Source organism: Ambystoma mexicanum, chromosome 12 (genome assembly GCF_040938575.1).
Source record: "Ambystoma mexicanum isolate Mex_15411 chromosome 12, UKY_AmexF1_1, whole genome shotgun sequence".
Classification (NCBI taxonomy): domain Eukaryota; kingdom Metazoa; phylum Chordata; class Amphibia; order Caudata; family Ambystomatidae; genus Ambystoma; species Ambystoma mexicanum.
Window position 1 is genome coordinate 585,114,367 of NC_090936.1, and position 24,977 is coordinate 585,139,343.

Genomic DNA, 24,977 nt, shown 5'->3' on the forward strand with positions numbered 1-24,977 from the left:
CAACGATTCTGCAGTTTTTCAAGGCATGGTCCGTTCAGATCATGCAAGTGCGCAAGACGGTACAGGAAAAGGGCAGGGGGCAAGCAAATGCGCTGAGTCAGTAAAACTGGGGTAAGTGCTGAGAGATGCCACTCTCATGGGTCATTGACCAAGTGCAGTAGGGATGAGGCAAGTGCAGACCCAGAGGCAAGTGCGAGAGAACTGGCAAGGGTGCCGGGGACCTGTGAGACTGAGGTAGACCCAGCGGGCAGTCAGCAAGCTGTGTGGAAAAGGAGGAGTAGAGGGATAGACCGGAGAGGTTAGCAGGGCAGAGGGAGAGGGAACGAGAAGAGGAATGTCTTAAGGAGTTTCCGGAACTGAAGATCAGGCTCAAGAAGGAGGGCGGTAGGGAGGTCCGTGCTGAGGATAAAGATCTCCCTCCAAATCTCTGCTTGGTGAACCAGCTCACTCGCAGAATGTTGGAGGTAGATGAGCCGAGGGATCAGGGCGGACATGATTTAGGTAGGCATTGTTGCAGATAGGTGTGTCCAAGGCCCCAGAAAGCCTTGTGTGCAGAGGGTCTTGAACTTGATCCTTGCAACCAGTGGAGGATTTCAGCACTGCAGATGCCAAGGAAAAGTCTTGCGGTTCTGTTATGGATGAGTTGCAGAGGCAGTGTGGTTGCAGTAGTCCAGTCCTGAGAACCAGGGCTCTGGAGACGGTGAGCTGCTGGGGGGAGGTGAGAAAAGGAAGATTACCTCTGAGGACGTGCAACTGGTAGTTGGACTTTTTAGAGCTGTCCGAAATGTAAATGGAGAAGGAGACAGTGGAGTCGAAGATGACCCCAAGGTTTTTTGCCTAGTGGGTGTGGGCGCAGGGCCATGGGAGGCTGGCCAGAGGGGGAAAGCGAGGGCAGGAGTCCCAATGCAAACGGTCTGTCTTACTGGCATTGAGGCAGAGGTCGTTTTCAGCACACCATGACTGAATAGCGGACACAGTCAAATATGAGCGAGTTAGAGGAGGTGGCTGAGGGTAGCCTGAAGGAGAGTTGCGTGTCATTCGCATAACACAGGAACTTCGAGATGAAAGTGGCAATCTCACGTGCCAGGGAAGCCATATAGACATTGAACAACCAGGGGGATAGGTTGGAACCCTAGGGAACGCCGCAGGTTGAAAGAATGATGGAGAGAAAGGACCCAAGTTCCACCTGGCATGGGCGGTCGGAAAGGAAGGAGGTTCACCACACCAGAGCCTGATCTGTGATTCCCAGGGTGTCACGGAGACGTACGATCAGGATGTTGTGGATTACTGTCAAAGGCCAGGGAAGGTCAAGATGAACGAGGACAGAGGGGAGTGTTGGTGTTGAGATTTGAGAGCCGGTATTAACGGGTGTTCAGAAGAGCAGTTTTTGTGCCTCTGGATGCTCTAAAGCCAGACTGATGGTCTTGTAGGCAACCAGCAGATTCAGTGTGGAGGGTGAACTGAAAGATAGCCAGCCTCTCCCGGAGTTTGCCCAGGAAAGGGGTGATCAAGATGGGGCGGTAGGTTGCCGTAATGGAGTGGTCGGCAGAGGGTTTCTAGAAGTTGGGAAAACTCCTTTGGCAAAATAAGAGATTGCAGGGATCAGCCAAGACTGGAGCGAGAGAGCCAATGTTGTCCTTAATGGTTTTGGAGGGGCATGGGTCCCTGTTTGGGTGAGGCCTTTATAGACCAGACTTGTCTAGCAACCTCATCTGGTGTGATAAGAATGAGAGAAGAGAGATGTGGTGGAGGGGCCAAGGGAGGCTCCAGCAGGGTTGGTGTAGGAGGTGGCGTGGAAGTGAGAGAGGAAGGATGTCTTGGGTTTTTGCAGTGAAGTGTGCAGCCAGCACCGAGCAAAGGTCCTGGGTGGGTGTGACTGAAGAGGAGGCTGCTGCAGGATTGGCCAGTTCCTTACAGACTTTAAAAAGTTCTGCAGTGTTTGATGCTGCAGAGATGCAGGCTTGAATACTCTTTTTTGGTGTGCATGCAGAGTCGATATTCCCTTTGAAGGAGGCGGCAGGCCAGTTTGTCAGAGGCTCCGCCCGACAAATTCCATTTCCGCTCAGCTGCCCTACACTTGGTTTTAAGGGCAGCCTGATCCGAGTAGTACCAAGAATTGCACATTTTGGAAGGCTTCAGTCAGACCCTCATGACGGGGGTAAGAGTATCAAGGGTGTTGGAGATGGAGAGATTGAAGTTAGCGAGCACTGTCAGGGTGGGAGTCAGCGGCAGGAGTAGGAGGTTGAGAGTATCCATGTAGGACTCCTGGCAGTGCAGTTCTTCCTGTTTTTGGTTTACAGACCCATGGGATCCCCTTGTGTCACCCATGGGTGGGGGTACAGCCCTGTGCCCCTAGTGTGTTTGGGCCCCTGTGTGTGGCCCACAGAGCAGGGTATGGACTGGTGGCAGCTCCATGCTGAATTTGACAGGTGCTCTGAGTATCCTCCATTTTGGGATACCCAGGCCCTGCCATTGGAATCAGTTTGTATTTGTTTTATTTGTAACGCGCACCGTCCGGCCCGGAGACATCAGGGCGCAACTCATACATGGTTACATAAGGGCATACATAAATTCAAACTATAGATGCAGTGCAAACTATTCAGAGCATACAGCAATATACATCCTATACAAAGTAGAAATTAGGTCTGGCGCTTTACTGGGGCAGGGCTCCCAGGTACATAAGTCCGAGTTTCAAGGCTGATTAAAGACCCAGGCTTTCGTTTTGGCCTTGAAGTCACTAAAACATTCTTCTGAGCTAATGGTGAGGGGGAGAGCATTACAGAGCTTGGAAGCTAGGACGGGGAGGCTTGATCCACCCGCTTTTTGTAGTTTGAACCTAGGGATAGTTAAGCAGTCGGTCTGGGCAGTTCTTTGAGGGCGGGTAGGCACGTGGCGGGATAGCCGGCTGCAGAGATACAGGGGGGCTTGGTTGGCTAGGCATTTGTGGGTAAGGCCTAAGGCTTTCAGTGATATTCTCTGTTTGACCGGTAGCCAGTGTAGATTGGATCTAGATTCCGAGATGTGGTGGTTTCGCGGGATGTTTAGAGCCGCTCTGATGGCGTTATTCTGGACGATTTGCCATTTGTTCAGATTCTCTTGGCTAGTTCCTAGGTAGAGGGCGCTACCATAGTCGATTATGGCCATGATGATTCCTGATAGGAAACATGATGGCCCCTGTGGCCTCTTGCTTTCTATTGCCCGTTACCTTGTTTTCCCAAAGACCTCGGAAGCCCTGACTCTGTCCCTTCCCCCCTGACTGGCTGTTGGGTGGAAGTTCCATATATGGTGGTGTGAAGTCCAGGGTAGACTGGCTGGAGCCTTCCCATTGACTGTATGTTGGGGGTACACCCTGTGAGTGGGACCTGGGTGAATGGAGTGTGTGACCAATATGCACTTCTTGTTGTGGATGTCTGGTTTCTGGTGTTTGACACAATGACTAAGGCAGCCCTGTCCAAAATTGGTATGAATGCGGTGTGTAGTGTTGAATGCCTGGGTACTTGTCCCAATACACATTCCTTGTTGTGAGTGTCTGAGAGGGAGGTGAATGGCCTGAATTCACTGGATGCCTGATTGGCTGACAGGCAATCAATCACTCAGAAGGGCTTTCAGCAGTCTGAGTGTGGCCCAGCAGAATGAATGGGAGATCAACTAGTAGATCTGTTGCCCTCTCATTGTAGACTTCGTTCAGAAGCTGAGGTTGAAACTGACGCTTGATCTGGAAGCCGAGCCTGAAGAAGGTTGACTGCTGTTTCCCTTCGCCGAAAGCCGTAGACGTACAGACTGAGCCAAGAGTTGACCTGGTTAGGCGCCCTCTTCCTGTGCTCCGAAGGACCATCGAGCACCGCTAACCTTCGCCAAAGCTCCCTGGAAGTCAGACCCTCGACAGGCTGGCAACCGGAAACCGCCCAGGAGAACGAAGATGAGCACTGGACATTCCGTCGTCCAGGGTTTGCAGGTTTGCCATAACCGCTGGAGGCCCTTCGAAGCTGTGTTGCCCAGAAGAGGGGACCGATTGACGCCGTGCCATCGACGACCGGAGCCGTAACGCTCCCTTGCCTAAGACTTTTGATTCATGGACGCGCTCGTCTGCACAGCCGCCCGCCTTATCCCACCGGAGGAGGCCAGGCAGAAGGCATGCGGTCCTGAACTATTGACATCGAGGTGCCTCGCATACCTCTTCCTTGCAGGACGTCTTTGCTCCGTCGTCGACGAGCACCGTTGGGATCGACACAGAGTTCACTTTCGTCGAGGGATCTCAACGATCTGTGGCTCTTGCTTTAAAGGGAGCCGCTCCAGAAGGATCCGTCGACGACTCGTCGACCTCTGCTATTCCAGGTACATTGGGGTGGTAGAAACATTATAGAAGGAAATGGGACTTATTGAACAATATTTGGACTGGGCTTGTAGTGTATCTTTATTTTACAGGTTGGGGTGTGGGGGAATCTCCACACAGAACTGTAACAATAGCGGGCTAGTATTCTGCCAATTGTTCTAACCAACTGCTTTCCCTCCTAGATCTATTGTTGGTTACCTTTTATTAATTGATTTGTGTGACATCTGACCAGAGTATAGTTGATGCACTTTAATCAGATCTGATAATAATTGTGGTACCACTTAGAACTGTATATATTTGCCATTGTAGATTAACTGAGCACAAAGTGAGTTATTGTGATTGTGTATATAACTTTGAATCTTTATTAGTTAAAACACAGTCTTTATATAATTGTGTGTGGACCTTCCTTTGTGGGTGCTTGGGGACTACACTGTACTTAAGAACCAGCCTGCATCACCCCCTGGGAAGCTAGGCCTTGATTGCTCGTCCATTGCTACCAACAATAGAGAATATTGGCTGGGGTCCTCTGTAACTCTCCTCTGCCATATAGAGAGCAGGTGTACATACACCCCCCTCCAGTCTTTACAAGAAGCTTGCCATCTTTGAAAGTCTTCCACAGGGGAAGTATGGGGGGGGTGCAGGGGTTGGTGGTCTACATCTGGATTGGTTCAATCTAACACTGTATGCGTTCCCACCTCTCCCATTCACAAAATATTACTCAAATTCAAAATGTCACAGAATCTGACAATGATTCTAATAGCCCTGTTCTTGGACAGGGGTTTCCAGACCTACTGGAGTTAGCGAGATCTTCCATCATCGAGAGATCTTTTGACTCAACAGAAAGGGCAGGACCTTCACCCCTCTCCTCAATTGCTCAACTTGAAGACTTGGTTCCTGAAAAAACTAGCCTTTTCCCACTTTTGTCAGAGCAAAACAGAACCATCATGTCCGCATCTAGAAAAGCATCTACTAAGAAACAATATCGTAGCTGTCTCAGTGCGCAGTCTGAATCTGGATTGGTAGGTTTGGAGGAAATTGTTGGTGTCGAAATGTTAAATGTTAGGGTATTTGTACCGCGCACAGTCACCAACGGAATTGGTCCCCAGGCGCTCTGGCGGATCTGTAAACGATAAGGTGGGATGGGTTAGTAATTTGATGAGGGAGTAGGATAGTGAGAGGAGTGGTGTTCTGTTGGCAGCTTCCACTCGGTATACACTGGGTGCTGAGCTTTGGTGTGGGTATCGGATCGGTGTCAGTCCGCATGTGCTGTTGTTCCGGCATATGTGGTGTTGCAGTGTTGTGAAGTGCGTGCGGCTTGTTGTGCGAGAGATGGTTGTGTGAGCTTTTTGAGTGAGATAAGTATGCAGAGTTTGAGCTCATATTGGTTAGTGGGTTACCTGACCTTTTACCATGTTAACATTCACAGTTTTGTCTGAGTGTGGCACTTGCTGGCCTCCACAATCCCATCTAGATGTGGCGCAGGCCAATGTTTAGAATTCCATCCAGGTGTGGTCATGCCAACACTCAGTCCCATCCCGATGCGGTGCAGGCTAGTGTTTAGAAATCTGTCTAGGTGTGGACTTGCTAACATTCACAACTCCATCCGAGTACCACGCAGGCCGGTGTTCACAACTCCAAGTGTGGCACATGCTAGCATTCAAGTTTTTCTAGGCGCGGGCGTGTTATCCTTCAATCCTATCCAGATGCGACGCAGGCCAATGTCCACAACTCTATCCAAGTGTGGGCATGTTGACATTCAGGGTTCACCCAAGTGTGGGCCCGCCAACACTCAAGGTCCCATCCAGATGCGACGCAGGCCAATACCCGCAATTCCATCGAAGTGCGGCCATGCCGATGTTCACAATTCTATCTAGATGCGTCTACCGGTCTGAGTATGGTTCGTCCGGTACGTACGAGTGGGAGAGTCACTTGAGGGCTTTCGTCTGGGTCTATTTGTGTGATTAGTCTCTGGAGCCTTCCTTTTGTGGCTCTTTTCCATGATCTCTTATGCTCTGCCGAGTGATTGGTTCTTTGGTTTGAGTGTTTGTCCAATTTGAGAGTGGCCGAGGTTTGAGTTATTTTCATCGTTGTTTTAATGTCTGGGCATTCTAGTGCATCTCCGTTGTGGTTACGCTGTGAAGAGCCATGATTTGAGGAGTTTCCTGAATGCTAGGTGGTTTGTTGTATTCCGTATGTTCTTGGGTAGGTCATTCCAGGTTTTGGGTGCCTGGTGAGAGAAAGGGGATCATCCGAGTTTTTTTCTGTTGTAGGGTTTTGGTTCCAGGCGTATGTCGGTGCTTGATCTTAGTGTTCTTGTCGGTTGATGTAGGCATAGTTTGTCGCTTAGGAATTCTGCGCCTTGTTTGTGTATTGCTCTGTGCGTGATGCACATGGACTTGAACTTTATTCGCTGTTTTAGTGGTAGCCAGTGTAGCATTTTTAGCGCGGGTGTGATGTGTTCTCTTCTGGGTAGCTTGAGGAGGAGTCTGGCTCCTGCATTTTGTATGCATTGCAGTTTTTGCAGAAGTCGTTCGGGCATGCCCAGGTATAGGCTATTGGCATAGTCTACTCTGGACATGATCCGAGCAATGATGCTAAGTGTTTTGTTGGCGAACGACAGGAACGGTAGGATCCTTTTTGCTGCTCGCAGGAGGAAGAAACATTTCTTGATTACCGAGTTTACTTGTGGCTCCAGGGTGAGGTTGTTATCCATCAGGACCCCTAGGTTTTTTACAGTTGATGATGGTTCTGGTGTGGTGCCGAGTAATCTTGGCCAGGGGATGTAGTTGATGTCTCTTCCCTTTTTTTGAGACAATAATTATCTCTGTTTTGCCTGGGTTGATTTTGAGATGGTTGAAGTTCATCCAGATGAATGTCACGAAGGCAATTCGCTAGTGTGGTGTTTTCTTCTCGGGTGTCTTGTATGTTGAAGATTATTTGAGTATCGTCTGCGTATTTGTAGCATGTGAGCCCGTGTTTTTTGATGAGTTTGATTAATAGGTACATGTAGATGTTGAATAGGAGCGGGGAGAAGGATTATCCTTGTACTCCGCACGTGGAGTCTCTGGGTTTGGATTTAAAAGATTTCATCCATACCATTTCTGTTCTGTTAGTTAGGAAGGATTTGATCCATAGTAGGGCAGTGTCTGTTATCCCTAGTCCTAATCTCTTTATGAGGATGGCGTGGTTGACGGTGTCGAAAGCTGCAGACAGATCAAGGAGAATCAGGGCGGTACTGTTGTCCGAGTCTGCGTTTGTTTTTAGGTCATCCCATATTGAGAGGAGAGCTGATTCTGTTCCTCTCATAGGTCTGAAATCAACTTGTGCCTGGTCTAGTAGGCAATGCTCTTCTATGGATTTTTGTGTTATTTGGTAGACGTACGTTTCTAGCAGTTTGGCTATGTAGGGTATGTTGGAGATCGGTCTGTAGTTGGATAAGTCCTCTACGTTTCCTGTTGTGTCTTTGAGTAGCGTCTTGATGTAAGCCGATTTGAAGGCTTGCAGTGCTTTACCTGTTGCAATTGAGAGGTTGAGGAGGTTCCTGTGGTATTCCATGGGGGTTCCTTGTTTGAGAGGGGGGCAAGGGTCTTCAGGAGAGTTCGATTGTCATGATGCCTACCCCCGGGGACCCAGACCAAGCCCAACAACCCCTGCTAGGGGCTATTTGGGTGCAGTCCTGACGCCATAGGCGCCAGGCTCATATGGAGAGTCAGTCCTGGCCCCATAGGCGCCAGGCTCATAGATTAAAACTTACCTGATGCAGACAATGCTGCAAGAGCTCCAAGCCAAAAGAGGCTTGGAAGGGACTACTTTACCTAGGGACTATTTTTTACTCGGGTGGGGCTGGGGAGGAATACTTACCTAGGACTACTTTGGAGGCTATTTAAACCACGCCCGAAGAGCAGCACACGCTTCGCGTTATTCTGCATCAGCAGCGTAACGCTTCTGCCACGCCCGCCTCGAGTTTGGCGCTCCTAGAAAAAGGGAGAAAAGGTTAGAACAAGAGCAATACCTTTGATCCAGACCTGAATTCCCGATCCATCGCTTCTTCGAGCTGGAATAAAGAAGTTATTTTATGCGCGTCGCCTCGCCTGCTGCAGCACCGCACTGAACTCACCGGCCTTCGCAGCATCTTCACATTCCACCGCATCCTCCTGCATGTTCCCGCCGCACTCCGGCACCTAAGGAGAAAACCAGAACAGCAAGGTGAGCCAAGGGAATACACAGAGGAATATTAGTTATCCCCCATAGACTTACCTGATTTTAGCGCCGGGGGTACTATTCCTCTTCACGGGTCGACGCTGCTTCCACTGCATATTCGCCGAACCCTAAGGGGAAACAAAAGGACAGCAAGGTGAAACAAAGGGACTAACAAGGGGAACCCTCCTCACCACAATAGACTTACCTGATTTTACCGCCGGAGGTATTATTCCCTGAGACTTCATACTTTCTCTCAGCGCCTGAATAGGGGAGAAAGCAACAGGTTACATATTGACATTATTTTATCGAACTGTGTTGGATAATACAAATCCTTACCAGAATATTACCGGTTGCCACGAGGAACTCTTCACTAGGGTCAAGCTGCAACCTGCAAGGAATCGGACAAGAGTGAAAGTCAGGCATTTGAACTCTTACGAACTACATACTTATGGCGTCTTGCCGGGAATCTCGGAGTCAATATTGTCCTGGAACTCACCAATTCCTTCGAGCCAGTGAAGCAACTGGTTATCTACGCGCCCCTGTGCTCAATGCAGGATGGAGAGCTCATCTTTTCAAACCATCAGGTGAGACTAAAAGAGGGGACTTCAAAGGTGATCAGTGGGGAGAACAGCGGGGGTGGGAGGGATTTACGCTCAACTCCACGGGTGGTTAATTCCCTTTCTCCATTTGCAGAAGAATATTCCTACGGGCCAAGCAAACGAAGTTAGGTGGGCCAGTCCAGTCTGTCATCTCGGCCCTACGCGTTACATTGGTGGAGACCGCAGCTGTCCAGTTCAGATCGACGCCTCTGTGGGAGCCAGGTGAGCGTAACACCGATTTGTTGCTTTGGTTTACCAGTTTGGCGAAAGCCTCAACTGATATTTCCAGGACGTTTCATAGCTTGTTTGCGTGTTCGTCTGTGTCGGTGGGGTTTGAGCTGTGATCGCTTGGTCTGTTTTGTATGGTGTGTTGGATTGAGGTTATTTTGTTTTTGAAGTGGTCTCCGAGGTCCTCGCAAAGTTTCATCGATGGAATTGGCGTGTTGTTGCAGCCCGGTGGGTTTTTTATTTCGTTTATGATTTTGAATAGTTCTTTTTGAGCGTTTGGTGCTCTGAGGATTCGGTTGTCGTAATGTTTCCTCTTCACTTTTTGTATTTCCTTTTTATATGAGCGGATCTGTTGTAGGAGTTTCAATTTGTTTGCGGTGTTGTTGCTCCTCCATTCAGATTCTAGTTTTTGGTTTTTCCTTTTCATGGCGTTGAGTAGTGGGTTGAACCATTTTACTGTAGTTTTCTTGGGTGATGAGGTGAAGGGCTTTTCTATGGCGATGTCGTCTAGGGTTGTTGCGATCCAGGTATGGAGTAGGGTGACTTTTTTTGTCTAGGTCTGCTTCTTCCATGGTTGATGCTTGTGGTTTGCTGTGTTCTAGGTGCTCTGTTAGGTTGGAGTTTTTTATGGTTCTCCAATTTCTTTTCATCGTGATGGGTTGTTTTTCTTGCTTTTTTGTTGGGGTCGGCCGTTGTGATTATGAATGGGATGATGAGGTGGTCGCTCCAAAGTATTTGAATTGGGGGTGCCGTGGTGATGAGATCCTTGTTGCCGAAGATTGCGTCAAGTGTGTGCCCTGCTGAGTGAGTTGCTCCTTTGACTAGTTGTAGGTTCATGGCTGCTAGTTGGGCGGTTAAAGATTTTTGTTTGGTTGTGGTTTCTTCGTCGAACCAGATGTTGAAATCTCCAAGGATGATCAGATGATTGTACTTGATGGCTAGGGTGGCGATTGCTTCCGTGAAAGCGTCTATGAAAGTCGCATCGTAGGTTGGTGGTCTTTATATCAGTATGAATTTCAGGTTAGTTTTGGGGTTTACTGAAAGTCGTAGTATTGAGGATTCGCATTTATCGATGTTTAGTGGATCTTCCATTTTGATGGCCAGTTGTTCCTTGTGGATGATCGCTAGTCCCCCCCTCTATTGGATTTTCGGTTTGTTTGGATGCATTTGAAGTCTTCAGGCAGGCAGTTGTTGAGGGTGATCTTGTAGTGGTCGTCTAGCCATGTTTCGGTTACAAATAGGATGTCTATGCCTCCTTCTGACAGGAGGTTGTATATTTCCGTTGAGTGTTTGGACATTGACCTTGCATTTATTAGGTTACAGTGGATTCTCTGGGTGAGATTTTGTTTTGAGGTTATTTGTTGTTCAAGTTTGTAATTGTCTGTTCGTGGAGTTTCCGCATTGAAGCTGGTAGGATGAAGAACGGCGATGGCTGCTGCTGAAGCGGCCCAGTAAGTTGATAACAGGGCGGATTAGTCTTGGGGTTTCTGCTGTGATGCTACTCAGATGAAGGTCAGTGGTGGTTTCTTCATTGAGTTCGATTGTTGGGTGGGAGGTGGCGTTGCTGGTTGTCGGTACTTCGCCGTATTGTGCAGGATGTAGTGGAAATCGATGTTGCCTCTGTTCTTGTGATGCAAGGGGTAATGGGGCGGAGCCCTCCCACTCCTTTGGTGAGTGCTCCCATCTTTTTTCCACATGTTTCAGGAAATTCTTTGGATGTTTCGAGGTTTCTGTGTTGGGGTGTCAGTGTACCGTGGTTGTTGCGAGGTAAAGTGTGAGGTATAAGTATTTTTCGAAGGGATTGTGTCCTCCGACGTATTCCTTATCTTAGATAGAAATCCTTCAGCTTTGCTGGCCTCGGAAAATTTTTTCGCCAGAGGGCGCTGCGCGTCGATGATCGCCGAGTCGATGACCCTCGACGGCCTCCGTGCCGACGTCGACGTCATCCTGCCTATAAAGGCCGCGCGCAGCGTCCGTTGCTCAGTTCCGTTTTTCCGCGCTTCGTTGTGCCTCGGAACACCGTTGCTCAGTTCTCGTCAAGATAACGTATATAATAACTACTATTTACCTCGATATCGATGGCATCCTCCTCCGACCCGACGACCCCTCGGTCCGGTTTCAAAAAGTGCCGAGACTGCGGGAAGAAAATGTCGTTGACGGACCCTCACAGGGTCTGTTTGTGGTGTCTGGGAATCACGCACCAGAGTTCGGAGTGTGAGGAATGCCTTTCCATGACGGCGAAAGCCTTGAAGGAGCGTAGGGGGAAGCTCGAGAGAGGTAGGTCAACTTTAACTTCCTCGAAAGCTTCTTCGGTAGAGTCGAGACGTTCGTCTCCTCACCATAAAAAACACTCTCGATCTAGATCACGAAGTGGCTCCCACCACTCGTCGACATCGAGACACTCGAAGAAGAGACGTAGGAGATCCCCTTCGTCATCTTCGTCGAGTTCTCCTGAGAGAGTTCATTGCCCCACAAAACGCAGCTCGCAAGCTGAGTGGGAGGAATTCAGGAAAAAGATGCTAAGCGTCTTCGAGAAAGCGGCCTCGTCCCCCTCGAAAACAGCTGAGGGTGATACCCCGGGTAAAAAACCCAAAAAATCTAAACGCCGCGAGTCGCAGTACCCGGCGGAAAAGTCAACCCGAAAGCGCCTCGAGCCATCGGGAGATAAAGCATCATCGACGCCATCGTCGAAAACTCCTTCGAAACAGAGGTCGGCGCCATCGACGCCGTTGTCGAAGGATTCATCGGCGCATCAGTCGATCGAGTCGACGCCGACGTCGACGCCGATATCGACGCCGGTGAAGGAAAGAACCACGGCTACTCCACAGCCAACGGTTAGACAAAAGACCTCCGACTCGACGCCGAGAACGTCGACGTCGTTCTCGAGCAAGACTCCGATCCTTTCGAGTTCTTCGAGGCCTAGTACACATTTCTCGACGCTTTTCACGGCGCCTTCGAGTACTTTCACGTCGGTGTCGACGACATCGACGTTTTCAAGGCCTGTGATGATGGCTCCTTCTGCATTGGAAATGGGGTTTATACCATTCCAAAAACCAATGTATCCCCCTTTAACCTCGATTTTTGAGGAAAGGGAGGATTCAGACCAAGATATTGATTTACAGAGGACCACATCACCAGAGCCAGAGACTTTCGCCTCTGAGGAAGGAAGATTAAAAAATCTTCAGGATGCACTTCAGGAAGCTAGTGGCTTGGACACTTCTCCTGAAGCAGAATTTATCAAACCAGACCCAGGAGAACATGCGGAGACTCCATATAGAGCTCTGATGTCTAGAATCATAGAATTTATGGGTTGGTCTGCACCTTCTCCTGCCTTTCAGCAGGATGACCTCACTGACATACTGGACAAGGGCCCACAGGAGGATCCTGTGGTTCCATTTCACTCTGCTCTACAGAGAAGGATTTTGACAAACTGGGAAACGCCAGAAATTATCCCGGCAGTAAATAAAAAACTGTCAACAAAATACAGGGTGGCTAGTTCTGACCCTGAATATTTGTCAAAACACCCTACTCCTGAGAGCTTGGTTGTACAGGCTGCAACCTCATCAGGCAGCACATCTGCATACCCCACTGCTCCGCAGGATAGGGATGACAAAAAATATGATGCCATGGCTAAGAAGGTTTTTTCTGCCTGTAGCATGGCGTTAAAGTCTATTAACGCGACCTGTACGCTCGCTAGGTTCAGCCACACCCTTTGGGAGTGCGCTTCATCAGCGGCTGACTGCCTCCAAGAAGGAGAGGAAAGGGACGCATTTTTAAACATCATCAGGGATGGTAAAGATGCGATGTGCGAGACCCTACAAACTGGCCTAGATTCTGCTGACAGTATCAGCAGGGCCATGGCGGCAAGTACCACAATCCGCAGGCATGCGTGGTTGAGGAAGTCTGGTTTTGCCTCTGACGTGCAGACCAGGCTTTTGAATATGCCCTTTGACGGTTCTACCCTCTTTGGAAAGAAGGCGGATGACAGTTTGGAGAAACTGCAAACGTCCAAGGCAGCAGCCAAGTCATTGGGAGCTGCTATCCGTCAGAATACCTTTCGTCCTTCGGGATCATCGTGGAGAGGACGGTCCTTTCGTTACTATTCCTCATATGGAAGGGGCAGGGGACGACCGGCTCAAAGAGGCCAAGGAAGATTTACCCGTGGTGGACGGGGTAGGGGAAAGAAAGCCGCACCCGCAGGAGCAGGAGCCACTTTACCTTCGGCAACTGCATCAGCCGCTTCAAAACCACTCTGAGGTCTCCCCTCACAGAACACCAGTAGGGGGCAGGTTAACTCACCATCTGACGGAATGGCAGGCTATTACGTCAGATGCTTGGGCTCTGGAGACAGTAGCCCAAGGTTACTGCCTGCCCTTCCTACATATCCCTCAGAGTCATCCACCGGGGAACAACCCTTTGAAGCTTCCAGATCCGCTCCTCTTGCAGGAGGTTTTAGACCTGCTAGAGAAAGGTGCCATAGAACTGGTACCTGTAGCGGAAAGGAACAAGGGTTGGTACTCCCCCTACTTCATAATACCGAAGAAGGACGGAGGACTGAGACCCATCTTAGACTTACGGGAATTGAACAAATTCCTCCGAAAGGACAAGTTCAAGATGGTGACTCTCTCTCAGATCCTTCAGGCCCTCCAGCTTCAGGACTGGTTGGTATCTCTAGACCTCCAGGACGCTTATTTCCATGTGCCGATCCATCCCAGGCACAGGAGATACCTGAGGTTCGCAATTGGCAGCTCTCATTATCAATTTCGAGTTCTGCCATTTGGGCTAACCTCCGCCCCGAGGGTCTTTACCAAGCTAATGTCGGTTGTGGCTGCAAGTCTAAGGAGGGAAGGGATTCATGTCTACCCTTACCTGGACGATTGGTTGATCAGAGCTGTATCTTCGGAACAGGCTCAGAGACAACTAGATTATGTTTGCCACTTCCTTCACAAGCTGGGCTTCTCCCTCAATTTAAAGAAGTCACAGATGATACCATCACAGAGACTCCAATTCATTGGAGCAGTCCTGGACACTTCCCTGGGAAAAGCCTTGCCACCAGAGGTGAGGGCTCGAGATATTCTGCAGATGGTCATCAGATTTCAGAATGCCCAATATCTCCCAGCCTACGACTTTCTGAGGTTGCTAGGCCTCATGGCATCCTGCATATTCCTCGTGCCGGAGGCTCGCCTGAGAATGAGATCCCTCCAGTGGGCACTGAGAACTCAGTGGTCACAGTTCTCAGGAAGGATGACAGATCTCCTTCGGATCCCGGTCAAAGTAGCCCGAGACCTTCAGTGGTGGGCCTGTCGGGAGAACATCCTGAAAGGAGAAATGTTTTGGCAACCATGGCCGGAGATAACAGTAGTCACGGATGCCTCACTCACGGGGTGGGGAGCTCACGCCAACGACTTGACCATCAGCGGTCGTTGGTCTCCATCGGAGTCCAGACTACATATCAACCTGTTGGAGCTGAGAGCCATCAGACTAGCGCTGAAGGCTTTTCTGCCGTCTGTACGGGGAAGAAACGTCCTAATAATGACGGACAATACAGTGGCCATGCACTACCTCAACAAAAGAGGAGGCGTAGGCTCACTACCACTGTGCAGAGAGGCGATGCAGCTCTGGTTTTGGGCAATTCAGGAAGGAATCTCTCTATCGGCAATTCACCTAGCCGGAGAGAAGAACTTGACAGCGGACGCTCTGAGCAGGCAGAGCACAGTCTCTCACGAGTGGGAGATAGCTCAGGAAGTCCTTCAAGAGATCTTCGCCCTTTGGGGAACCCCTCAAGTGGATCTGTTCGCCACCAGTATCAACAGGAAGTGCGACAGATTTTGCTCAAGGGAATTTCCCCCGAGAGGAGCTCTAGGAGATGCGTTCGTAGTGGACTGGGAGTTCCCACTTCTGTACGCGTTCCCTCCGGTCCCTGTCATTCCTCAAATGATCAGGAGGTTGAGAAGGTTTCGGAAGACCATGATCCTAATTGCCCCGGATTGGGCCAGGAGAACGTGGTACCCGGACCTTCTAGACATGTCCATCTGCCCTCCAATTCGACTGCCATACAGAGAGGATCTTCTCTCGCAGAAGGAAGGTCAGGTTCTCCATCCAGCCATCAAGACCCTCAACCTTCACGCTTGGTGTCTGAAAGGTTGAGGTACAAGGATTGGGACCTTCCGGATGATGTTATGGAGGTGTTGCTTTCGGCCAGAAGGCCGGCAACTAAAACTCTATACCGCTGCCGTTGGAACAAATTTTGCAGCTGGTGCAGAGAAAAGAATATTGAACCCTTTTCTTGTGGTACACCTATGGTGTTGTCATTCTTACTTTACCTGGCTAATTCAGGCCTACAGGTTGGCACAATTAAGGGCTATCTCGCAGCGCTATCAATCTTTAAGCGCACTGCAGAGGAGCCTTCATACTTCAAAATTCCATTGGTAATACAATACCTAAAAGGATTAACTAATGTTTATCCCCCGAAACCTTTTCAAGTTCCCTTATGGGATTTAAACCTAATTTTAAACTTCCTAAAGGGTGCCCCTTTTGAACCACTACACTCTTGTTCATTGAAGCTTCTCACCCTCAAAACTGTTTTGCTAATAGCATTGACATCTGCTAGAAGGGTTAGCGAGTTGCAAGCCTTATCGTGTAAACCTCCACATACAATCTTTTACAAGGACAAAGTTGTTCTTCAGGTGAAGCCTAACTTCCTCCCGAAGGTAGTCTCGGAGTTTCACATCACTCAGAAGATTATATTACCTTCTTTCTACCCTCCTCCTCATCCGGGGAAGGAGGAAGAGAGACTGCACAGGCTGGACCCTAAGCGAGCCTTGAGCTTCTATATCAGCAGATTGGCTAAGATCAGACAAGCAGACCAACTCTTTGTAGGTTATGCAGGACATAAGTTGGGCCTTCCAATAACAAAACAAACCATCTCCAGATGGATTATTTTAGCCATTCTGGAGTGCTACAAATTGGCAGGAAAGGAGCCTCCTCAAAATCTAAGGGCTCATTCTACCAGGGGTATCGCAACATCCTCAGCCCTTCAAAGAGGGGTGCCAATTCGAGATATATGTGCGGCTGCCACATGGTCGTCCGCACATACATTTACCAAATTCTATAGCCTGGATTCCTCCTCTAGTCAAGAAACTAGATTCGGCAAGGCTGTGTTACACTCTGTCCATTCTGGAAGGGTAACATAACTTTTATTACTCCCGCCTCCAGTCACAATACCACTGCTATGGGAGTCTATCTAAGATAAGGAATACGTCGGAGGACACAATCCCTTCGAAGAACTAGTTACTCTTACCTTGTAACGTTCTTTCGATGGGATGTTCCTCCGACGTATTCCTTATCGACCCTCCCATCCATCCCCGCAGTATGACTTCCTGTGGGTTTGCAGCCTATGCTCCTTCAAGGTGATTAGTCTAATCCAAAAACATTACTGGGGACTACAAAACGGAACTGAGCAACGGACGCTGCGCGCGGCCTTTATAGGCAGGATGACGTCGACGTCGGCACGGAGGCCGTCGAGGGTCATCGACTCGGCGATCATCGACGCGCAGCGCCCTCTGGCGAAAAAATTTTCCGAGGCCAGCAAAGCTGAAGGATTTCTATCTAAGATAAGGAATACGTCGGAGGAACATCCCATCGAAAGAACGTTACAAGGTAAGAGTAACTAGTTCTTCTCTTGTCGAGTTTGTTCCGGTTGTGGCTGTTTTAGGAATGTTTCCTTCCAATGGGGCTGCTTCTTGTGAGTTCTATCGGTGTTGTGTGTTCGCGTCTCTTGTTCTCTTTCTCAGCGTCCTTTTCTGGAAATGTTGCTGCAGTTGTGTGGCTACCGCTTTCTCGACCCTACCTAGGAAGGGAAAATGGGTGATGGGGCATAGACCAGGGTCTTGGCCCAGGATCTGCTGGAGGCCGCGGCTCATCACCTTGACACTTCGGCTCGGGGCCTTATGTTGGGAGTTGATAACTCCCAGCAGGCTTGGTTGCATGCCACCAAGTTCTCAAAGGAGGTGCAGGACAAGGTGTTGGACCTGCCGTTTGACGGTAAGGAGCTTTTTCATTCAACAGATGTGGAGCTGACCAAAACAAAGGACAGCACCCAGACAGCGAAGTCCTTGTCCGTCCTGGTTAAAACTCCTTTTAGGACCCAGAGACTGTTGTCGCAAAGCCGGCCCTCTTCTGGTTTCAGGGGGTTTCTAGATCGGAAATCCAACAGAGTGGATACCCCTTTGGGTAATTCCCGCCAGAGGCAGCAATGGACTTGGTTTTTGTCCCGCTCCTCAGGTTCAGGTGGTAACCCCACCGAAAAGCCTGCCAAATGAGGGTTCTCCGCGCTCGCACGAGACCCCGGTGGGAGGACGCATTGCATCTCATTGGGAGGCATGGTAGACTATCACCAAGGACCGGTGGGTCTTGTCAGTCGCTCGGGCGGGCTTCCGCTTACCCATAACCCACCCTTCAACCCTCCTTTCCAGCAGTCAGGGCCGCCCTCCCTCAAAGCCGAGGTTCAGAAGTTGCTGGACCTCAGAGCAGTGGAACCCGTTCCCCTAGTGGAGCGAGGGGATGGCTTCTACTCCCGACTGTTTACGTGCCCAAACCCAACCAGGCTGGCCTGCGCACCATCCTAGACCTTTCCCAGTTCAATCTTTTCCTACCCCAAGAGAAATTCAAGATGATCACGCCTGGCCAGATAAGGTCCTCTTTGAAGATGGGCGATTGGCTCAGCGTGGTGGACCTTCAGGATGCGTACATGCATATACTGATCTGGAATCCACACAGGAGATATCTCTGTTTCTCTTTGGGAGAAGAGCACTTCCATTTCCGAGTGCTTCCTTTTGGCCTCAGCTCGGCACCGCGTGTCTTTGCGAAGATGTCTGTTATAGCGGCCTATCTTCGTCTGCAGGGTATCCATGTGTATCCGTATTTGGGCGATTTGCTCTTACGCAGCCCTTGCCCGTTGATAGCCACGTGCAATCTTCAGTCTATCCTCCAGCTCCTGTTCCATCTCAGGCTGTCAGTGAACTGGCGGAAATCTTCCATGCAAGTCTCTCAGGACTTGATTTTCCTGGGTTTTCGCTGGAATACGATTGACTGCAGAGTTTACCTGACCGGGGACAGAATGGCGGATCTGTTGGCCACGTGCCAGATGTTTGTGCAGTCGGAGAGCATGTCGGCCTGGTGGTTCCAGAGGCTTCTGGGCCTCATGGCCTCGTGTGTTTGGCTCCACCCCTCGCTCGCCTCAAAATGAGGCAGACTCGGATGGCTCTTAAGAGTTCTTGGCGTCAGGTTGTGGATCCGGATATTGATTCTGGCTTCCATGAGGGCAGACCTGGAGTGGTGGTCGTCTCTCAGCAACCTGTCGGTGGGTGCGGGTTTTCAGGACCCAGCCCCGATGGTAACGGTCACGACAAACTCCTCACTTCTGGGGTGGGGTGCGACGTTGGATCTTCTTCAGGCCTCGGATCTTTGGTCGCCTCAAGAAATGTTCCTTCACATAAATCATCTGGAGCTTCTGGCGATTTTCCGAGCGCTCAAGGCGTTCAGACCGGTCATTGCCAACAAGGTGGTCCGTATCCGCACGGACAACATGGTGTCAATGTATTACATCAACAAGCCAGGGGGCACCAAGTCTCCCCCTCTTGTGGACCTGTCCATCCAGATATGGGAGTGGACGGTTCGGCATGGTGTCTGGCTGGTAGCAGTACACATCCCGGGCCAGCTGAATGTCACGGCAGACGGCGGACAATGGTTAGCTACGAGTGGGAACTGAAGGCGGAGATCCTCTCATGGATTTTCCTTCGTTGGGGCCCTCCAGAAGTGGACCTCTTCGCAATGTCGACAAATAAGAAACTTCCTCTGTATGCCTCCAGAAATGGTCTGGGAGCCTCCTCTCTGGGGGATGCTCTCGAGATTCCTTGGCACAACATGAGGGTCTATGCTTTCCCGCATCTGCCTCTGATTCATCGGACGATTTGCAAGCTGAAGAACACAGTGAACTGTTCGCTTCTGCTCATAGCCCGTGGTGGCCGGCCAGGTTCTGGTTCTCAGAACTTCAACACTTGTCTGTGTGTTCACCGATCAGGCTACCGGTGAGTCCTGATCTGCTTCACCAGGGGGCGGGGGGGGGATCAACAGCTGTGGCATCCCTCCCCACAATCTTTCAGCTTGGCGGCATGATGCCCGAGTTCAGGGCCTTAGAACAACTCAACCTGTCTGCCGATAACATGCGCATTATTAAGGCAGCCAGGACACCCTCGACAAGGTCTCAGTATAGAAGCAAATGGCTTAGGTTCTGTCATTGGTGCTTAGACAAACAGCTGGACCCAAGGGCGGCTACGTTTGACTCTGTGCTGTCTTTGGTATCTCACCTAGCCGAGTCGGGCATTCACGTTCTGTCATGCAGAACTTATCTTTTGGCGGTATCTGCCTACCTATCCACGTATCAATGCTCTTACTCTGTCTAATCCAGTGATTAGGAGACATTTCGCAGGTTTAACGCGCCTTTATCCCCCGGTTCGCAAACTGCACCCGGCGTGGGATCTGAATGTAGTCCTTATGGCGTAGTGCCATAAACCTTTCGAACCATTGGACACAGTGGACCTCAAGCACCTTTCCTGGAAGGTGTCCTTTTTGGTTGCCATTACTTCAGCAAGACGTGTGAGTGAACTCCAAGCTTTGTCGGTGGAGCATCCCTTCTTGGTTTTTCACAAGGATAAGTTGGTCCTACGGAAAAATCCTTCTTTCCTGCCGAAGGTGGTCTCTGATTTCCATCTGAATCAGTCAATCTCCCTACCGGTCTTCTTTCCGAACCCTGCTTCAGAAGCGGAAAGGGTTCTGCGTTTTTTGGATGGGAGAAGGGATCTTAAGTTCTATCTAGACAGAACATCTGAATTTAGGAGCTCTCCTCAACTGTTGGTGACCTTTGATAATCCACAAGGTAAACAGGCCTCTAAGGCTACTATCTCCAGATGGATTGCTGGCTGTTTTACCGAGTCTTACTGTCCAAGGACTGCAGCCTCCTGGTGCGGGGCAAGACAGCCACAGTTGCCTTTCAAAAATGTCCCCTGGGAGACCATCGCAAAAGCAGCTACTTGGGCCTCCCCATCGGCTTTTTGGAAACATTGTCTAGACTTGAGCTCCAGATCTGATGCTCAATTTGGCCAGGCTGTGCTGAAGAACCTGGTTCAATAGGGTTTTTTCCATCCACCCGTAGTTCCTGTAATGAGTGCTAGCGAATCTCCCATAAGTACAGAGGAAAGGGGACGGGACGCAGGAGTATAACCAGGTTACTCACCATAGTGACCACCTTACTCCTAGTCCATAGTCCCCTTTCCTCCATATGCCCGCCTGCCGCCCCCTCTAATAAGGTTCCTCTGTTATTGCTGAAAGGTCTCTGACCTGGCGAAGGAGAGGGACTGATGGGCGATGCGCGGGGCGCAGCTAAGATGTGCAGGGTTTTGGCCGTGTGCCGTACCCCGCGTAGAAAGAGAGGAAGGACTTACATTTTTGCAAAATTTTGGATGCTTTTACAAAGTGCTCCGGTCCCGTCCCACAGGACGGAGGAATGTCACATAAGTATGGAGGAAAGGGGACTATGGACTAGGAGTAAGGTGGTCACTACGGTGAATAACCTGGTTATACTTGTCCTTGGCCAAGGCGGGGCTGGCGCACGCCTCTATCAAGGTGCATCTGGCGGTGATCTCCTGCTACACCAGGTCCCCAAGATGATCCCACCATCTTGTCAAGGAGTTCCTCAAAGGACTGTTTCAATCTTTTCTGCCGGTGAAGGCTCCTGCTCATCATGGTGCATATGAGGCTCATGGGAGCCATCTTCGAGCCTATGCATCGGGCCCCTCTCAAGTTCCTGTCATGGAAAACAGCTTTCTTTGAGGCCATCACCTCGGCCAGGAAGGTTGGTGGGATCCAGGCCCTGTCCCGCAAAACAGCCATATCTGACTTTGCACGAATCGAGGGCGGTGCTATGTATGCACCCCTCCTTTGTGCCAAAGGTTCAGTCGGAATTCCACCTCAACGAGCCTTTGGCGATACCTGTGTTTTTGCCGAAGCATTAGTCCCCGGCTGAAAGGGCCTTGCACTCGCTGGACGTTGCTCGTGCTTTGAAATTCTACGTAGCTCGCATGAAGTGTTTTCGGAAAACGCCTCAATTGTTCGTGAAGTTTGGATCCTGTGAACCATGGAAAGGCCTTGTCCAATGCTTCCATCTCAAGGTGCCTCTCCTGCTGTATCTACACTTTCATTGTTGGCAAACTGACCGCTGCACGGCCGTCGGAGGCCATTCCACCAGAGCGATTGCTGGGACGGCATTCCTGTCTGGTGTGCCCCTGTTGGACATCTACAGGGCTGCTATGTGTAGCTCTACGCACACCTTCACAAGGTTCTGCTGCATTGACAGGGATTCCAGAGTCGCCAGCCAAGCAGTGCTGCGCAACCTATTCCTTTGAGGCGAGTCTGTTCCAGAGGCAGAAGTGTTGCATCTCTTGAGCCTTGCCACCTCCCATGGTTCTTTATTCATGAGCATGTGAATCCATGCCAGAGTCCATGCTGGAGAAGGAACAAGTTACTTACCAGTAACGATAGTTCTCCAGCATGGGTCTGGCATTGATTCACATGCAAACCCTCCCTCCTACCCCTCTGCAGCTCTTCTTGGTCCTGCCACTTTACATGCTTACCAAATCTGAAGATGGCTGCCAGAGGAGGGGCTTAAGGAGAGGCCAGTCATTAGCCTGGGGCCGTGTGACCTGGAGTACAGTGATTGGTTTAGAAGAGAAATAGTGTGAAAGTGAAACTGTTTTTTCTTTCATTGAGGATTCCCAGCCTGATGGCTGGGAATATGCATGAGCATGTGAATCCATGCCAGACCCATGCTGTAGAACAATAGTTACAGGTAAGTAACTTGTTTCTTATCCCGCATCCCTCTACCCCTTGCCCCCTACTTATCTTTTCGGCGGTACACATCTGTGTGCCTGCAAATCCCCTCTATCCCTACGACGTCAGCTCCCTCCCACTTAACTGGGTCAGAGCTGTTTTTTCATTTACTTTATTGTCCCCCCGCTTTCATTCTCATGGAAGCAGGGGACACATGTGCAACCCCCAAACCATAATGTTGATCAAGGAAGCGGGGGGCCCGCCCGCCTGCTCTTGTTCGACACTATGGGCTTCAGTCGATTTTTCCCTTGCCGAAAGCGCATAAAATGTGCATGCAGCTTTTATTTGCTCAATATTTTCGGGAGAAAAGGCAGTAGAATATGTGCAGAAGAAATTAACTCAAAAAAGACATGTTTGATAAGTGTTTAATTGCATACCTTTTACATCATGCTCCACTCCCTTCTGAGTTTTCTATTGACTGCACCATAACGTTGAACACAAGATGTGAGTGGGGGACTTGAGGGGGAAACTCTTACCCAGTTTTGGGCAAATCTTAGTCACAGCCTGAACACACAACTGAGGAAAAGATTTCGCACATGGGCATTATAGAACTAAATGGTTTCTGATCTCCCCATGTTCATTGTTGGTTTATTTCTCCACTCGCAGATGGATGGGGAAGGAATCCTGAATGAGGAGTTGCCCAATTGTTGGGAGTGTCCCAAGTGCAACGAGGAGAGGAAGTCTGAGAAACTCACGGTAAGAAACATACCTTTTCTTCCCCTCCACCCTCCCTCTGTCTTTTCGTAACGCTCTCTCCCCTTTAGAGTCCCCCTCCAAGTACCTCTTTACTCCCATCTTGCCTTTCTTCTTTTCCCTGATGTCTGTATTTGTTATGTTCGTCTCCCTGTAACTTTTTTAAATCTGGTCTAAATCTCTATCCCCCTTTCCATTTTACGATGGCTTTCAAGGCCCAGCCTTTGCATTTCCAGCTTCAGAACTACAAAACATAAGACTACTGTAAACTGGCTTTAGCTACTTTAAAACCTTAGTACCAAGGGCCTCTGTGCACATAGACTGCTTTAACAAGTCCATCCTGACTCCATACATTGCCTGCCTATTTTAGTCAGTGATGATTGCAAGAGGTATAGATAGTAACCACATCTGTACTGAATGAAGCCCTTAATTATTTTTTTAAATTGAGAATGCATTGCCTCTCTTTATATCTAATTTTTTCCTTTAAGATTCTGCTGGTCTACCTTGCACCTTGTTTTAAGGATTGTGCAATATTTTATTTTATTTTTGAATTTGTAAAGCGCTGCAGCCCAAAGTCATTGAGGCGCTGTTGCAGGCTAGTGACTGTGTTACAGTTTCATGGGGATCAATCAATATGAGCAGCAGATGCTTAATCTGTCTCCAGTCTTAAGTCATTATTCAATGATGTCTGCAATTCGCCTGTAGTAGATTGAAGTAAATTAACACACACTTAGAGCCTGTGCATTTTGTCCTTAACCCACAATAGTTAATATAAAAGGCAGCTCTTCTGCCACCATGCTCAATGTTATATGAGCATAGTGATTTGTCCTTTGCCACTCTACTGAAATTTTGGAGCACCTGAACCAATACCCAAATGTCTGTGCCGCAAACATAAATTGTCCTATGACTGAACCAGTCAGTGTATGGAAGCATTAGGCCCTGCATTTTAGGTTTTGGTTGCAGCCCTCGAAAGAGATTGGAGGAAAGGGCAGCTTTCACATCAGTACAGTTAATTATTAAGCGGGGTAAGATGGTACCCAGTTCTTTGAAAGCATTCGCTACTGTCCACACGAGAAAGAGAAAAGTGCATTCATTCAGCGGTTTCTCATTTGGTAACTGGTGATACTGCACCCTTCCTGAAATTGAGACTGATTGCATATTAATTTCTTTAGTTCTCCAGCATGGGATCTGCATTGGATTCACATGCTCATGAATATTCTCGGTCAGGCCGGGAATCCTCGGTAAAAGAAAAATGTTTCACTTTCACTTACAAACTGTCTTTATCCTCTATACCAATCACTGTACTCTGGGTCATAGCTATTCTACATCTATCGCTTTTTTGATCAAAAATCCTTTTTTGTCAAACATAGCCTGTGTGCTCTTTCTCTCCAACGGCCGATAAGCGGGGATCCATTTGTCAGTGAATTTCAGTGCCCCTCAAGGGCAAGAATCATCGAAGTTTCATCAAAGATTCCAGAAGGCCAATGGGCCTACTCCAGACCATGTCGGAAGAGAGGAAAGAGGGTAGCTCCCTTTTCAAGCTCTGCTCCAGCTGCGGACTGTGGAACATGTTTGTAGAGGACAAACACCTTCAGTGCCTCTACTGTCTCCATCCGGACCACAGGGAAGCGGATTTTGAAATCTGCCTCGGGTTCTCCATGCGAACCATGAAGGATCGTCACAGTAGACTGGTGGTGTGGCTCAGAGCCAAGTCCTCCACCCCATGCTCCAAGCCGGGGCATACCTCACCCAGGAACAGCCGTTCCAATGAGCAGGCTTCCAAGTCCTTTGAGGGCGCCCCATCTGTGGGAGCCCAAGACAAGGCCAAGCAGTGCAAGTTCTGTGTCCGTCTGGGTCGCAGCGCAAGCAGGTCCCGCGATGAGCAGGGTGAGCTCATCTTCACCATCTGCCTCCATCTCCAGTCATCGATCCAGCTCCTCCTCAAAGAGGAAATCAGCCAACCAGGCTAAGCTGCGGGA

At 49.6% G+C, this 24,977-nt stretch overlaps 1 protein-coding gene across 6 annotated transcripts in view; it reads left to right on the forward strand.

Moving 5' to 3' along the window:
- The window catches only part of KDM2A (lysine demethylase 2A), a 1,348,567-nt gene that overhangs the window by 1,156,610 nt on the left and 166,980 nt on the right, over positions 1-24,977 (forward strand). For all 6 annotated transcript variants that reach the window (XM_069628943.1, XM_069628942.1, XM_069628941.1 and 3 more), the window contains one exon: positions 22,912-23,001. In XM_069628943.1, coding sequence (XP_069485044.1) covers positions 22,912-23,001 — 90 coding nt within the window. The remainder of the gene's footprint in view (positions 1-22,911; positions 23,002-24,977) is intronic.